The sequence below is a fragment of the Coregonus lavaretus genome, assembly GCF_964263955.1.
Source record: "Coregonus lavaretus genome assembly, chromosome: 2".
Taxonomy (NCBI): domain Eukaryota; kingdom Metazoa; phylum Chordata; class Actinopteri; order Salmoniformes; family Salmonidae; genus Coregonus; species Coregonus lavaretus.
The window spans coordinates 72,316,044-72,330,004 of record NC_139989.1 but is presented as its reverse complement, the minus strand read 5'-3'; the positions used below and the strand labels follow the sequence as shown (position 1 = coordinate 72,330,004).

Here is a 13,961-nt window from a genome sequence, read left to right as displayed (position 1 = left end):
TCCTGTGTGTGTTTCCTGTGTGTGTGTGTGTTTCCTGTGTGTGTGTGTGTGTCCAGTGTGTGTGAGTGTGTGTGTCCAGTGTGTGTGTGTGTGTGTGTGTGTCCAGTGTGTGTGTGTGTGTCCTGTGGGTGTGTTTGTGTGTGTGTGTGTGTTTGTCCAGTGTGTGTGTGTGTGTGTGTCCAGTGTGTGTGTCCAGTGTGTGTGTGTCCTCTGTGTGTGTGTGTGTGTGTCCAGTGTGTGTGTGTCCAGTGTGTGTGTGTTCAGTGTGTGTGTGTGTGTCCAGTGTGTGTGTGTGTCCAGAGTGTGTGTGTGTCCAGTGTCCAGTGTGTGGGTGTGTTTGTCCAGTGTGTGTCCAGTGTGTGTGTGATCAATGTATGTGTGTGTGTGTATGTGACCAGTGTGTGTTTGCCGGTGTGTGTGTGTTCAGTGTGTTTGTTCAGTGTGTGTGTGTGTGTCCAGTGTGTGTATGTGTCCAGTGTGTGTGTGTGTGTGTCCAGTGTGTGATCAATGTATGTGTGTCCTGTGTGTGTGTGTGTGTGTGTGTGTGTGTCCAGTGTGTGTTTGTCCGGTGTGTGTGTGTTCAGTGTGTTTGTTCAGTCTGCGTGTGTGTGTGTGTGTGTACAGTGTGTGTGTATCAAGTGTGTTTGTGTGTCCAGTGTGTGTCAGTGTGTGTGTCCAGTGTGTGTGCGTGTTCAGTATGTGTGTGTGTGTGTCCAGTGTGTGTGTGTGTGTCCAGTGTGTGTGTGTGTGTCCTGTGGGTGTGTGCGTGTTTGTGTGTTTGTCCAGTGTGTGTGTGTGTGTGTGTCCAGTGTGTGTGTCCAGTGTGTGTGTGTGTCCTCTGTGTGTGTGTGTGTGTGTCCAGTTTGTGTGTGTCCAGTGTGTGTGTTCAGTGTGTGTGTGTGTGTCCAGTGTGTGTGTGTGTCCAGAGTGTGTGTGTGTCCAGTGTCCAGTGTGTGGGTGTGTTTGTCCAGTGTGTGTCCAGTGTGTGTGTGATCAATGTATGTGTGTCCTGTGTGTGTGTGTGTGTGTGTGTGTGTCCAGTGTGTGTTTGTCCGGTGTGTGTGTGTTCAGTGTGTTTGTTCAGTGTGTGTGTGTGTGTCCAGTGTGTGTATGTCTCCAGTGTGTGTGTGTGTGTCCAGTGTGTGTGTGTGTGTGTGTGTGTGTGTGTCTAGTGTGTGTGTGTGTGTGTGTACAGTGTCCAGTGTGTGGGTGTGTTTGTCCAGTGTGTGTGATCAATGTATGTGTGTCCTTTGTGTGTGTGTGTGTGTGTGTGCCCAGTGTGTGTTTGTCCGGTGTGAGTGTGTTCAGTGTGTTTGTTCAGTGTGTGTGTGTGTGTGTGTGTGTACAGTGTGTGTGTATCAAGTGTGTTTGTGTGTCCAGTGTGTGTCAGTGTGTGTGTCCAGTGTGTGTGTGTGTTCAGTATGTGTGTGTGTGTGTCCAGTGTGTGTGTGTGTGTGTGTCCAGTGTGTGTGTTTGTCCAGTGTGTGTGTGTGTCCAGTGTGTGTGTCCAGTGTGTCAGTGTGTGTGTGTGTTCCCAGTGTGTGTGTGTGTGTCCAGTGTTACCATGGTTATTATTTACAGGGACACTGAGGAGTCAACATAAACCCTAAACCCTGGATAGAGGGACTCAGTGAATGTGGAGTGGAATGTGTTCAGGTGGGTCAGTGTGTCAGAGGAGACTCTGTAGAAGGACAGAGTGCCAGCTGGCCAGTCCAGATACACTCCTACTCTGTGGGAGCTGGAGGAGGGGACGTCTATGGTAGTGGACTTATTATTGTGCCTGGCAGAGTAACTGTTGCCAGAGCAGGTCAGACACCAGGACTTGTCATTCCATCCAAGCCAACAGTCATTACCCCCTCCTCTCCTGCTGATTCCTTTATATGTCACTCCTATAACAGCCCCACTCCCACTCCACTCTACCTCCCAGTAACAGCGCCCAGTCAGACCCTCTCTACACAGCACCTGTTCACAGCCCTCAAATCTCTCTGGGTGATCAGGATACAGCTGCTCCCATCCCATATGTGTCACCTTTCTGTTCTCCTCAGACAGAGAGAGGAGTATGTTTACTGTGTTTGGGTCCAGTATGAGATCACAGACATCTGATGGATGAAACCAGACACAATATTAGAAATCATCATCATTCACATTAGAATGTTAACTCACTTTTCACTAATTCATGTAATGTAGATGTTTCTAGGTATCAAAAGTAGAAGTTAAGGTAACTTGAGATTTTTTCAATGATCATATGTTATACTGTATGGTAATATAAAACATACTTATTCTCATTAATTACACACACACACGCATCCTGAACATACACAAACATTTCTAAAGTCACACGAACACGCCACACACAGACACACACATTGTCAAAGCAACTCTTTGTAAACTTTGGTGTCCCTGATTTTTGCTTCTGTAGAACTACAGCTGATATTTAATATGACCAAGTAAGTAATGATGGTGGTCTTTGACTTTGACTTCACTTGAATTAAGACGTATTCTTAGTCATATTCTTCACAGCAGTCAACACTCACATTTTCTAAGTCCAGGTTTCATTGTGTTCTCTACACCATGTTCCACACTGTAGCGGTAAGCAGAAGAACAGACAGTCATTGAGGGATACACCTGAACTCACACACACACACACACACACACACACACACACACACACACACACACACACACACACACACACACACACACACACACACACACACACACACACACACACACTGTCAGCATATAACTTTGTACAAGCGGTGGTAAGAATGTTTGTATGTGTGTGTGTGTGTGTGTCCAGTGTGTGTGTGTGTGTCCAGTGTGTGTGTGTGTGTGTGTGTCTGTGTGTGTGTGTGTGTGTGTCCAGTGTGCGTGTGTCCAGTGTGTGTGTGTGTGTGTGTCCAGTGTGTGTGTGTGTGTGTCCAGTTGCGTGTGTCCATTGTGTATGTGTGTGTGTGTCTAGTGTGTGTGTGTGTCCTGTGTGTGTGTGTGTCCAGTGTGTGTGTGTGTCCAGTTTGTGTGTGTGTGTTCAGTGTGAGTGTGTGTGTGTCAAGTGTGAGTGTGTGTGTGTGTCCAATCTGTGTGTGTGTCCAGTGTGTGTGTCCACTGTGTGTGTGGGTGTGTGTCCAGTGTGTGAGTGTTTGTCCAGTGTGTGTGTGTGTGTGTGTGTGTGTCCAGTGTGTGTCCAGTGTTTGTCCAGTGTGTGTGTGTGTCCAGTGTGTGTGTCCAGTGTGTGTGTGTCCAGTGTGTGTCCAGTGTTTGTCCAGTGTGTGTGTGTGTCCAGTGTGTGTGTCCAGTGTGTATGTTTCCACTGTGTGTGTGGGTGTGTGTCCAGTGTGTGAGTGTTTGTCCAGTTTGTGTGTGTGTCCAGTGTGTGTCCAGTGTGTGTGTGTGTGTGTGTCTGTGTCCAGTGTGAGTGAGTGAGTGTGTGTGTATGTGTGTGTGTGTGTTCAGTGTGTGTGTGTGTGTGTCCAGGGTGTCCAGTGTGTGTGTGTTTGTGTGTGTGTGTGTGTGTGTGTGTCCAGTGTGTGTGTGTGTGACACACACTGGACACACATACACACACACAGGACACACACACACACACTCACACACTGGATACAAACACACTGGACACACACACACTGGACTCACACTGATCACACACACACACACACACACACACACACTGGACCCACACACACAGGACACACGCACACACTGGACAAACACACACACACTGGACACACACACACACACACACACACACACACACACTGGACCCACACACACAGGACACACACACACACACTGGACCCACAAACACACTTGACACACACACACACACACACAGTCTTTATATAACTTTGTCCAAGTGGTGGTCAGAATGTTTGTCTTAACTAGCCTGATAACTCATGTCTGATGTGAACATTGACATAAACCCTCTACATACTTGAGTTTCTCCAGTCTGCAGTGTGGATCCTCCAGTCCAGCAGAGAGCAGTCTGACTCCTGAGTCTCCTGGGTGATTGTAGCTCAGGTCCAGCTCTCTCAGGTGTGAGGGGTTTGACTTCAGAGCTGAGACCAGAGAAGCACAGCCTTCTTCTGTGACTAGACAGCCTGACAGCCTGCAAAGAGTCAAATCATATTAAAACCACACTGCTATTCTTTGGTGGTGAAAATAGTGGCAGTATATTTCTTTCAACATATTCAAATACATCAGTGTCCTGAAACCTGCCATATCTATTCATAAATGAATGAATGTATCATTACTAGAAATTATCATAATATTGCGTGTAGATAGAAAAATGTATAGTACAAATATTTGAGTAGACTGACCAGAGCAGTTTAAAAAGCAGTATCAGTCAAAAGACCGACAGTGAGGTATCAGATTTAGATTGTATTGAGTATACAGTCCACACCATATCTAGTTTGACAGTGAAGCTAACATTTTAAATGTGGCTCTATACTCCAGCATTTTGGATTTGAGATCAAATGTTTCATATGAGGTGACAGTATATAATGTCACCTTTTATTTGAGGGTATTTTAATACATATATGTTTCACCATTTAGAAAAATAAAAGCACTTTATGTATCTAGTCCCCCTATTTGAAGAAGTCATAAGTATTCTGACCAATTAACTTATAGTGTATTAAAGTAGTCAAAGGTTTAGTATTTGGTCCCAAACTCGTTGGTTGCATTTGCAGTTTGTTTTGGTTGTGTTTTGGGTTATGTTTGTCCGATAGTAACTGAATGGTGGATGATGACTGGAGTAATTTTCTGTCTAAGTGAGTAGATAACATGTTTCTAAACACTACTAAAGTAATCCTGTTGATGCCATGATTAAGAAAAATAATGAATGAATCATGAATAATAATGAGTGAGAAAGTTACAGAGGCTACAACAAAACATGCTAACCTCTCACCATTAACATCAAATAAACTGTGACATTCTGTACTGTCACCTAATATGAAACATTCTATCTCAAATCCAAAATGCTGGAGCATAGCACCAAATGTAAAACTGTAAGCTTCACTGTCCAAACACATATGGTGTGGACTATGTGTGCCTGGTAAACACATGTGGATCTGGTGAACAGTTATCACTTGTTGACCAACTACAGGAATACTGACCTCAGAGTCTCCAGTTTACAGTGGGGATTCGCCAGTCCATCAGAGAGCAGCTTCACTCCTGAATCCTTCAGGTCATTGTTACTCAGATCCAGCTCTCTCAGGTGTGAGGGGTTTGACTTCAGAGCTGAGACCAGAGAAGCACAGCCTTCCTCTGTGACTAGACAGCCTGACAGCCTGCAAAGAGTCAAATCATATTAAAATCACACTGTTATTCTTTGGTGGTGAAAATATATATTTTCAACATTTTCAGATAAATCAGAGTCCTGAAACCTGCCATATCTATTCATATATTTATATATACATTACCAGTCAAAAGTTTAAACACACCAACTCATTCAAGGGGTTTTCTTTATTTTTACATTGTAGAATAATAGTGAAGACATCAAAACTATGAAATAACACATATGGAATCATGTAGTAACCAGAAAAGTGTTAAACAAATCAAAATATATTTTATATTTGAGATTCTTCAAACAGCCACCCTTTGCCTTGATGACAGCTTTGCACACTCTTGTCATTCTCTCAACCAGCTTCATGAGGTAGTCACCTGGAATGCCTTTCAATTAACAGGTGGGTCTTCTTAAAAGTTAATTATTTATTTTTTTTTCCTTCTTAATGCGTTTGAACCAATCAGTTGTGTTGTGACAAGGTAGGGGGGTATACAGAAGATAGCCCTATTTGGTAAAAGACCAAGTCCATATTATGGCAAGAACAGCTCAAATAAGCAAAGAGAAACGACAGTCCATCTTTACTTTAAGACATGATGGTCAGTCAATACGGAACATTTCAAGAACTTTGAAAGAATCTTCAAGTGCAGTCGCAAAAAATATCAAGCGCTATGATGAAACTGGCTCTCATGAGGACCGCCACAGGAATGGAAGACCCAGAGTTACCTCTGCTGCAGAGGATATGTTCATTAGAGTTACCAGCCTCAGAAATTGCAGCCCAAATAAATGCTTCACAGAGTTCAAGTCACAGACACATCTCAACATCAACTGTTCAGAGGAGACTGTGTGAATCAGGCCATCATGGTCGAATTGCTGCAAAGAAATGACTACTAAAGGACCCCAATAAGAAGAAGAGACTTTCTTGGGCCAAGAAACACAAGCAATGGACATTAGACCTGTGGACATTTGTCCTTTGGTCTGGAGTCCAAATGGGAGATTTTTGGTTCCAACCGCCGTGTCTTTGTGAGAAGCGGTGTGGGTGAACGGATGATCTCGGCATGTGTAGTTCCCACCGTAAAGCATGGTGGAGGAGGTGTTATGGTGTGTGGGTGCTTTGCTGGTGACACCGTCTGTGATTTATTTAGAATTCAAGGCACACTTATCCAGCATGGCTACCACAGCATTCTGCAGTGATACGCCATCCCATATGGATTGGGCTTAGTGGGACTATCATTTGTTTTTCAACAGGACAATGACCCAACACACTTCCAGGCTGTGTAAGGGCTACTTGACCAAGAAGGAGAGTGATTGAGTGCTGCATCAGATTACCTGGCATCCACAATCACCCGACCTCAACCCAATTGAGATGGTTTGGGATGAGTCGGACGGCAGAGGGAAGGACAGGCAGCCAACAAGTGCTCAGCATATGTGGGAACTCCTTCAAGACTGTTGGAAAAACATTCCAGGTGAAGCTGGTTGAGAGAAGACTGTTGGAAAAGCATTCCAGGTGAAGCTGGTTGAGAGAATGCCAAGAGTGTGCAAAGCTGTCATCAAGGCACAGGGTGGCTATTTGAAGAATTTCAAATAACAAATATATTTTATTTGTTTAACACTTTTTTGGTTACTACATGATTCCATATGTGTTATTTCATAGTGTTGATGTCTTCACTATTATTCTACAATGGAAAAAATTGTAAAAATAAAGAAAAGCCCTGAGTAGGTGTGTCCAAACTTTTGACTGGTACTGTACATAAATGAATGAATGTATCATTATTAACAATAGATAACATGTTTCTAAATTAATCATTGTGTGTGCGTGTGTGTGTGTCCAGTGTGTGTGTCCAGTGGGGGGGTGTCCAGTGTGTGTGTGTGTGTCCAGTATGTGTGTGTGTGTGTGTGTGTGTGTGTGTGTGTGTGTCCAGTGTGTGTGAGTCCATTGTGTTTTTGTGTGTGTGTGTGTGTGTGTGTCCAGTGTGTGTGTCCAGTGGGGGTGTGTCCAGTGTGTGTGTGTGTGTGTGTGTGTGTGTGTGTGTGTCCAGTGTGTTTGTGTGTGTGTGTGTGTCCAATGTGTGTGTGTGTGTGTGTGTGTGTGTCCAGAGTGTGTCCAGTGTGTGTGGTCATTGAGTGATACAGGAATACTGACCTCAGAGTCTCCAGTCTGCAGTGTGGATCCTCCAGTCCATCAGAGAGCAGTCTGACTCCTGAGTCTCCTAGGTGATTGAAGCTCAGGTCCAGCTCTCTCAGGTGTGAGGGGTTTGACTTCAGAGCTGAGACCAGAGAAGCACAGCCTTCCTCAGTGACTCCACAGCCTGACAGCCTGAAAAGAGATTATCATGATTTCACAAACACACTGTTAATTTAACACCAGTAGTGTAGAAGGACAATGGCAGATGCATTTGGTTTATTCTCTTAAACTACATATAGATTCATCTTCCGTCTCCTAGAATTGTATGCTCATATTGTTATACTAATGTGAACATCAATGTATTGATTCAATATGTTTCTCAATAATACATATATTTCTCTAAACTGAATATTTCTTCCTGATGATTAGTACTTAAATGTCATTTGATGTACTCACAGAGCAGCTCTGGAGGCTTTGACCACTGGCAGCAGCCTCAGAAGACCTTCCTCTGATCTGGAGTATTTCTTCAGGTCAAACACATCCAGCTCCTTTTCTGAAGTCAGCAACACAAAGACCAGAGCTGACCACTGTGCAGGTGACAGTTCTTCTTCTGAGAGACTTCCTGATCTCAGGTAGCTTTGGATCTCCTTCACTAGAGAATGGTCATTCAGTTCATTCAGACAGTGGAACAGATTGATGCACCTCTCTGGAGAGGGATTCTCCCTGATCTTCTCCTTGATGTACTTGACTGTTTCTTCATGGCTCTGTGAGCTGCTTCTTGTCTTTGTCAGTAGACCTCGTAAGTGCTTCTGATTGGACTCCAGTGAGAGGCCCAGAAGGAAGCGGAGGAAAAGGTCCAGGTTTCCTGTCTCACTTTGTAAGGCTTTATCCACAGCACTCTTGTAGACAGTAACTTCAGTAACTTGCGGTTCGGCCATTAGATTCTCATTGTTGTTGATGAATGAGAGGAACACATATACAGCAGCCAGAAACTCCTGAATGCTCAGATGCACGAAGCAGTACACCTTGTCCTGGTACAGCACACATTCCTCTTTAAAGAGCTGTGTGCACAATCCTGAGTACACTGAGGCTTCATTGACATCAATGCCAGCCTCTTTCAGGTCTTCTTCATAGAAAATCAGATTGCCCTCAACAAGCTGTTGAAAAGCCAGTTTTCCCAGTGACAGAATGCTCTCTTTATTCCAGTGTGGAACTGTCTCTTCTTTCCCAAGATACTTTTCATTCTTCTGTTTGGTATGAAACACCACAAGGAGTATGAACATCTCAGTCAGAGTCTTGGGCATCTCTTCTCTCTTATGTTTCAGCATGTGTTCAAGGACGATTGCAGAAATCCAACAGAAGACTGGAATGTGGCACATGATGTGGAGGCTCCTTGATGTCTTTATGTGTGAGATGATTCTGTTGGCCAGGTCCTGATCACTGAATCTCTTCCTGAAGTACTCCTCCTTCTCTGGGTCATTGAACCCTCGTACCTCTGTCACCTGGTCAACACACACTGAAGGGATCTTATTGGCTGCTGCAGGTCGTGTAGTTATCCAGAGGAGAGCAGAGGGAAGCAGATTTCCCTTGATGAGATTTGTCAGCAGAACATCCACTGAGGTTGACTCTGTGACGTCACAACAGATCTTGTTCTTCTGGAAGTCTAGGGGCAGTCGGCACTCATCCAGACCATCAAAGATGAACAGAACGTTGTACTTGTCATAGTTGGAGATTCTTGATTCTTTGGTTTCCATTGAGAAGTGATTGAGAAGTTCAATCAAAGTGTGTTTTTCCTTTTTCATCAAATTCAGCTCCCGGAAAGGGAATGAAAATACAAATTGGACATCCTGATTTGCTTTTCCTTCAGCCCAGTCCAGAATGAACTTCTGCACAGAGACTGTTTTTCCAATGCCAGCGACTCCCTTTGTCAGCACAGTTCTGATAAGTTTGTCTTGTCCAGTTAAGGGTTTGAAGATGTCGTTACATTTGATTGCAGTCTCTGGTCTTGCTTGTTTCCTGGTTGTTGTCTCAATCTGTCTCAGCTCATGTTCATTATTGACCTCTCCTGTTCCACCCTCTGTGATGTAGAGCTCTGTGTAGATCTTATTGAGAAGTGTTGGGTTTCCTTGTTTAGCAATCCCCTCAAATACACATTGAAACTTCTTCTTTAGATTAGATTTGAGTTCACGTTGGCAAATCACAGCAAGCTCATCTGAATGAAGAAATAACACAGAGGATATTCATATTACATCTGTTTTAATGCCTACAGTATTGTAAGACTGTGTTATAAAGTTTAAATTATAATAATTTATTCTCTTAACTGTCTGTATAAATCTGTAAATGTTTTCATTATATTATTATTGGTATTCTCTCTCTCTCTCTCTCTCCCTCTCTCTCTCTCTCTCTCTATCTCTCTCTCTCTCTCTCTCTCTCTCTCTCTCTCTCTCTCTCTCTCTCTCTCTCTCTCTCTCTCTCTCTCTCTCTCTCTCTCTCTCTCTCTCTCTCTCTCTCTCTCTCTCTCTCTCTCTCTCTCTCTCTATCTCTCTCTCTCTCTCTCATTTAATCACCACAACACATCCCTGCTGCTACTTGATGAGGCCACTAGGTGTTGTGTTAAGGCTGCTACAATATCATTGAGTTACACAGCTACTTTAGCTGTACTTTAGCTACAGCTTTTAAATGTTCTAAAACAGCATTCAACATGAGGCAGACAGCTCTTACTTTTCTCCAGTGTGTCAGCAAGCTCCTTCTGGTTCATTTTCCTCAGGACGTGCAGTGTGATCTTCAGAGCCCCCTCTCTGGCACTGCTCTCCTGCTTCTCATCTTCAGCATCCACCACTTCCTTATCCTGCTTCTGACTCTCAAAGCCTTCTGGGAGTTCTGGACTAAGAATCCTCTTGAACATCTTCAGCTCGTTCTTTACAAATGTCATAATATTCTCTTCAAGCAACTGAAATAAATCAAGTAAATAAGTTTAGCAAGAGACTAAATGCTTTCTCATTAACACATTAATGAATGATTGACAGATCAACTTTACTTGAGGTAAACAAAAACAAATGTGCATAACAGGACCACATACACTGAATATGGAGGCCAGGTCTGTTTGATGACTCTTGGAAGACTGACCACTGAGCATCTCTGACTCTGATCTCTCCTGTTGGTTTCTGTGGACAAAACATGAGATTACATCTCCTCATCCAGGGAGTACACACACACTCACACACACACACACACACAAACACACACACACACACACACACACACACACACACACTCACAGGGAGGGAATGTTGTGTTAGTTTAATATTGTTTCAGTACTATGAAAATGGAAAAAAGTTTAGCCTATGGATTATGAAAACAACAAAAATAAATGGTAAAATGGGAGAGGAGAAATTACTAGAGACAGTGTTGTTTAACCCACTGACCATGACCCATGAGTTCTTCTTACCTTTGTTCAGTAGAAAAGTCTCCCTCTCTGAAGGATATAGGTTTACCCATAGACCAGTTACTCTTCATGGACACACAGCTGGGTACAGGGGAGGCTGGTCTCTCCTGCTTGATTGGACTTCAACACAACAGAGACAAACATTACATCTCTCATCTACTCTGAGCTCAGATGGGGAAACATAAGAAGAGTTTCATTCCAAAACGCTATATATCCATTTTCAGAAATGTTCGTAAATTAGCTTTTATTGCTTAAAGAAATTATGAAAGAGATTGGTGTGTTTTTTCACTATCTAATCATGGCATGGGGTTGTTCAATGACAGACATCTATTTGTTTAAAATCTATCACTTGATGGTTTCATTTCAGAGAGACAAATAATCATGTTTTTTTGCAAAATGCTATATATCTGCCTCACTCTCAGAGAAATAAGTAGTACTGCTAGGTTTTACACAGTAATAATATAAACCTGCCTCACTCTCAGAGAAATAAGTAGTACTGCTAGGTTTTACACAGTAATAATATATCTGCCTCACTCTCAGAGAAATAAGTAGTACTGCTAGGTTTTACACAGTAATAATATATATCTGCCTCACTCTCAGAGAAATAAGTAGTACTGCTAGGTTTTACACAGTAATAATATATCTGCCTCACTCTCAGAGAAATAAGTAGTACTGCTAGGTTTTACACAGTAAATATATATCTGCCTCACTCTCAGAGAAATAAGTAGTACTGCTAGGTTTTACACAGTAATAATATATATCTGTCTCACTCTCAGAGCAATAAGTAGTACTGCTAGGTTTTACACAGTTATAATATATATCTGTCTCACTCTCAGAGCAATAAGTAGTACTGCTAGGTTTTACACAGTAATAATATATCTGCCTCACTCTCAGAGAAATAAGTGCCTCACTCTCAGAGAAATAAGTAGTACTGCTAGGTTTTACACAGTCAAATGTAGCAAAATTTGAAATTGTGTTTTTTACATTGGATAAAAGTAGAGACTCAGCTAGAAAAAGGTATATCATACACTACAGTTGAGGAACAATGGGAAAGTAATTCTGCTTTGAAAGATGATGAACTTGTAACCTCTCTTTGAGAAAATGGTCTTTGAAAGTTTTGGTACACCTACTGAAGAGCTCTTCTTCTTCCCCCATTTTTGTTTTGTTTCATTATTTATTTTTCTGTGTAGGTGTGCATACATATAATAATAATTATTATTTTCTCTTTCTCTCGCATTTTAGTATTATGTATGTGTATATTTTAAATTAGTGTAGATTATTATTCTGGGGTATAAATGTTTGTGTATGTAGATGTGTGTGTATGGATGTATATATGTGTGTGTGTGTGTGTGTATATGTATCTGTATATATTAAAAAATATTTATTTTATATGTATATTTTTTTGTATATGTATACATGTGTATGTAGGTGTGTATGTATGTATGTATGTATGTGTGTGTATGTATGTGTGTATGCGTGTATATATATACGCATGTGTATATGTATATGCGCATGTGTGAATGTGTGTGTGTATGTGTATATACAGTGTGGAGAACAAGAATTTGATACACTGCCGATTGAATAGGTTTTCCTAATTACAAAGCATTGCAAAAATCCAGAAAATCACATTGTATGATTTTTAAGTAATTCATTTGCATTTTAGATTCCGTCTCTCACAGTTGAAGTGTACCTATGATAAAAATTACAGACCTCTACATGCTTTGTAAGTAGGAAAACCTGCAAAATCGGCAGTGTATCAAATACTTGTTCTCCCCACTGTATGTGTGTGTGTGCACATTACATTTACATTTTAGTCATTTAGCAGACGCTCTTATCCAGAGCGACTTACAGTTAGTGCATACATAATTTTTTATTTTTTTTTCATACTGGCCCCCCGTGGGAATCGAACCCACAACCCTGGCATTGCAAACGCCATGCTCTACCAACTGAGCTACATCCCTGCCGGCCATTCCCTCCCATACCCTGGACGACGCTGAGCCAATTGTGCGCCGCCCCATGGGTCTCCCGGTCACGGCCAGCTACGACAGGATTCGAACCAGGATCTCTAGTGGCACAGCTAGCACTGTGATGCAATGCCTTAGACCACTGCCCCACTCGGGAGACTTATATATCTGTCACATGTGTATGTATGTGTGTATATATACGCACGTGTATGTGTGTATGTATATGCGCATGTGTGTATGTGTGTGTATGTATGTAGGTATGCACATGTATATATGTGTATGTGTGCACATATGTATATATAAATCTATATTAAAAAAAAATATATATATATATTATTATTATTTATTTTTTTACTTATTTTTTTATTTTTATTGGGGGGTACGTTCAATTTATCAAAATCCTTGTTCCCATCTCCTAACCCACAATATGTAACTGTCCTGCTGTCTATGTCAATATGTAACTGTCCTGCTGTCTATGTCAATATGTAACTGTCCTGCTGTCTATGTCAATATGTAACTGTACTGCTGTCTATGTCGGTTACTGATGGTTTATGTTTAGACCAGTATTGCTTAGCAATAGAATATTGTGATGATACATCTTGCTTATCTCAGGGATGAAGTTTAAGTGCGCAATATGTTTAAGTTGCAACTTATTCTGTTTAGGTTTATTAGATGCTAATTGAACACTTTAACCGCGGGAGACTCCTCTCCTCCTCTCATACTTCTCCTACCTAGAAGTAGAAGTTCTAGGATAGTGAGAGGTGAACATATAGTTGGGATTTTATTTTTGTTTTACCTCTTGTTCGAGGTCGCTTTTTTGGCATCGGCCAGACAATGTGTTTATTATTTTTATTGTCATATTTTTTTCTGTCCTATTTGTGTATGCCTGTTAACTATCTGCGTCTGATCTACAAATCCATTAGCTAGACCACCCGATTAGACAACAATCACCCCATTATACCCATTTGGTTTACAAATCAGTGAATCTGCGCAGCATTCGCTCAATTTGATGCCTACGAACGAAGATTTCGATGCATATCAAATTACCCAGCAGCCATTTAGAAACAACAAGTCGTCCAAAAAGTGGTTATTTCTTAATTAAAAAATGTCTTCTGGCTGTTTAAATCGGCCACATCTTGAAAAAGAGGA

The 13,961-nt window shown here is 41.9% G+C and overlaps 1 protein-coding gene across 1 annotated transcript in view; it reads right to left on the bottom strand.

Moving 5' to 3' along the window:
- Nucleotides 1–363: 363 nt before the first annotated feature.
- Nucleotides 364–13,961, bottom strand: part of LOC311140296 (NACHT, LRR and PYD domains-containing protein 3-like) — a 633,219-nt gene continuing 619,621 nt past the window's right edge. Inside the window, exons 8-14 of the mRNA XM_084175285.1 lie at nucleotides 10,483–10,567; nucleotides 10,125–10,353; nucleotides 7,865–9,615; nucleotides 5,112–5,281; nucleotides 3,932–4,105; nucleotides 2,535–2,581; nucleotides 364–2,099 (exon numbers count right to left, since the gene is read on the bottom strand). Of these exons, the coding sequence (XP_084031411.1) occupies nucleotides 1,576–2,099; nucleotides 2,535–2,581; nucleotides 3,932–4,105; nucleotides 5,112–5,281; nucleotides 7,865–9,615; nucleotides 10,125–10,353; nucleotides 10,483–10,567 (2,980 nt within the window). The 3' untranslated portion in view covers nucleotides 364–1,575. The remainder of the gene's footprint in view (nucleotides 2,100–2,534; nucleotides 2,582–3,931; nucleotides 4,106–5,111; nucleotides 5,282–7,864; nucleotides 9,616–10,124; nucleotides 10,354–10,482; nucleotides 10,568–13,961) is intronic.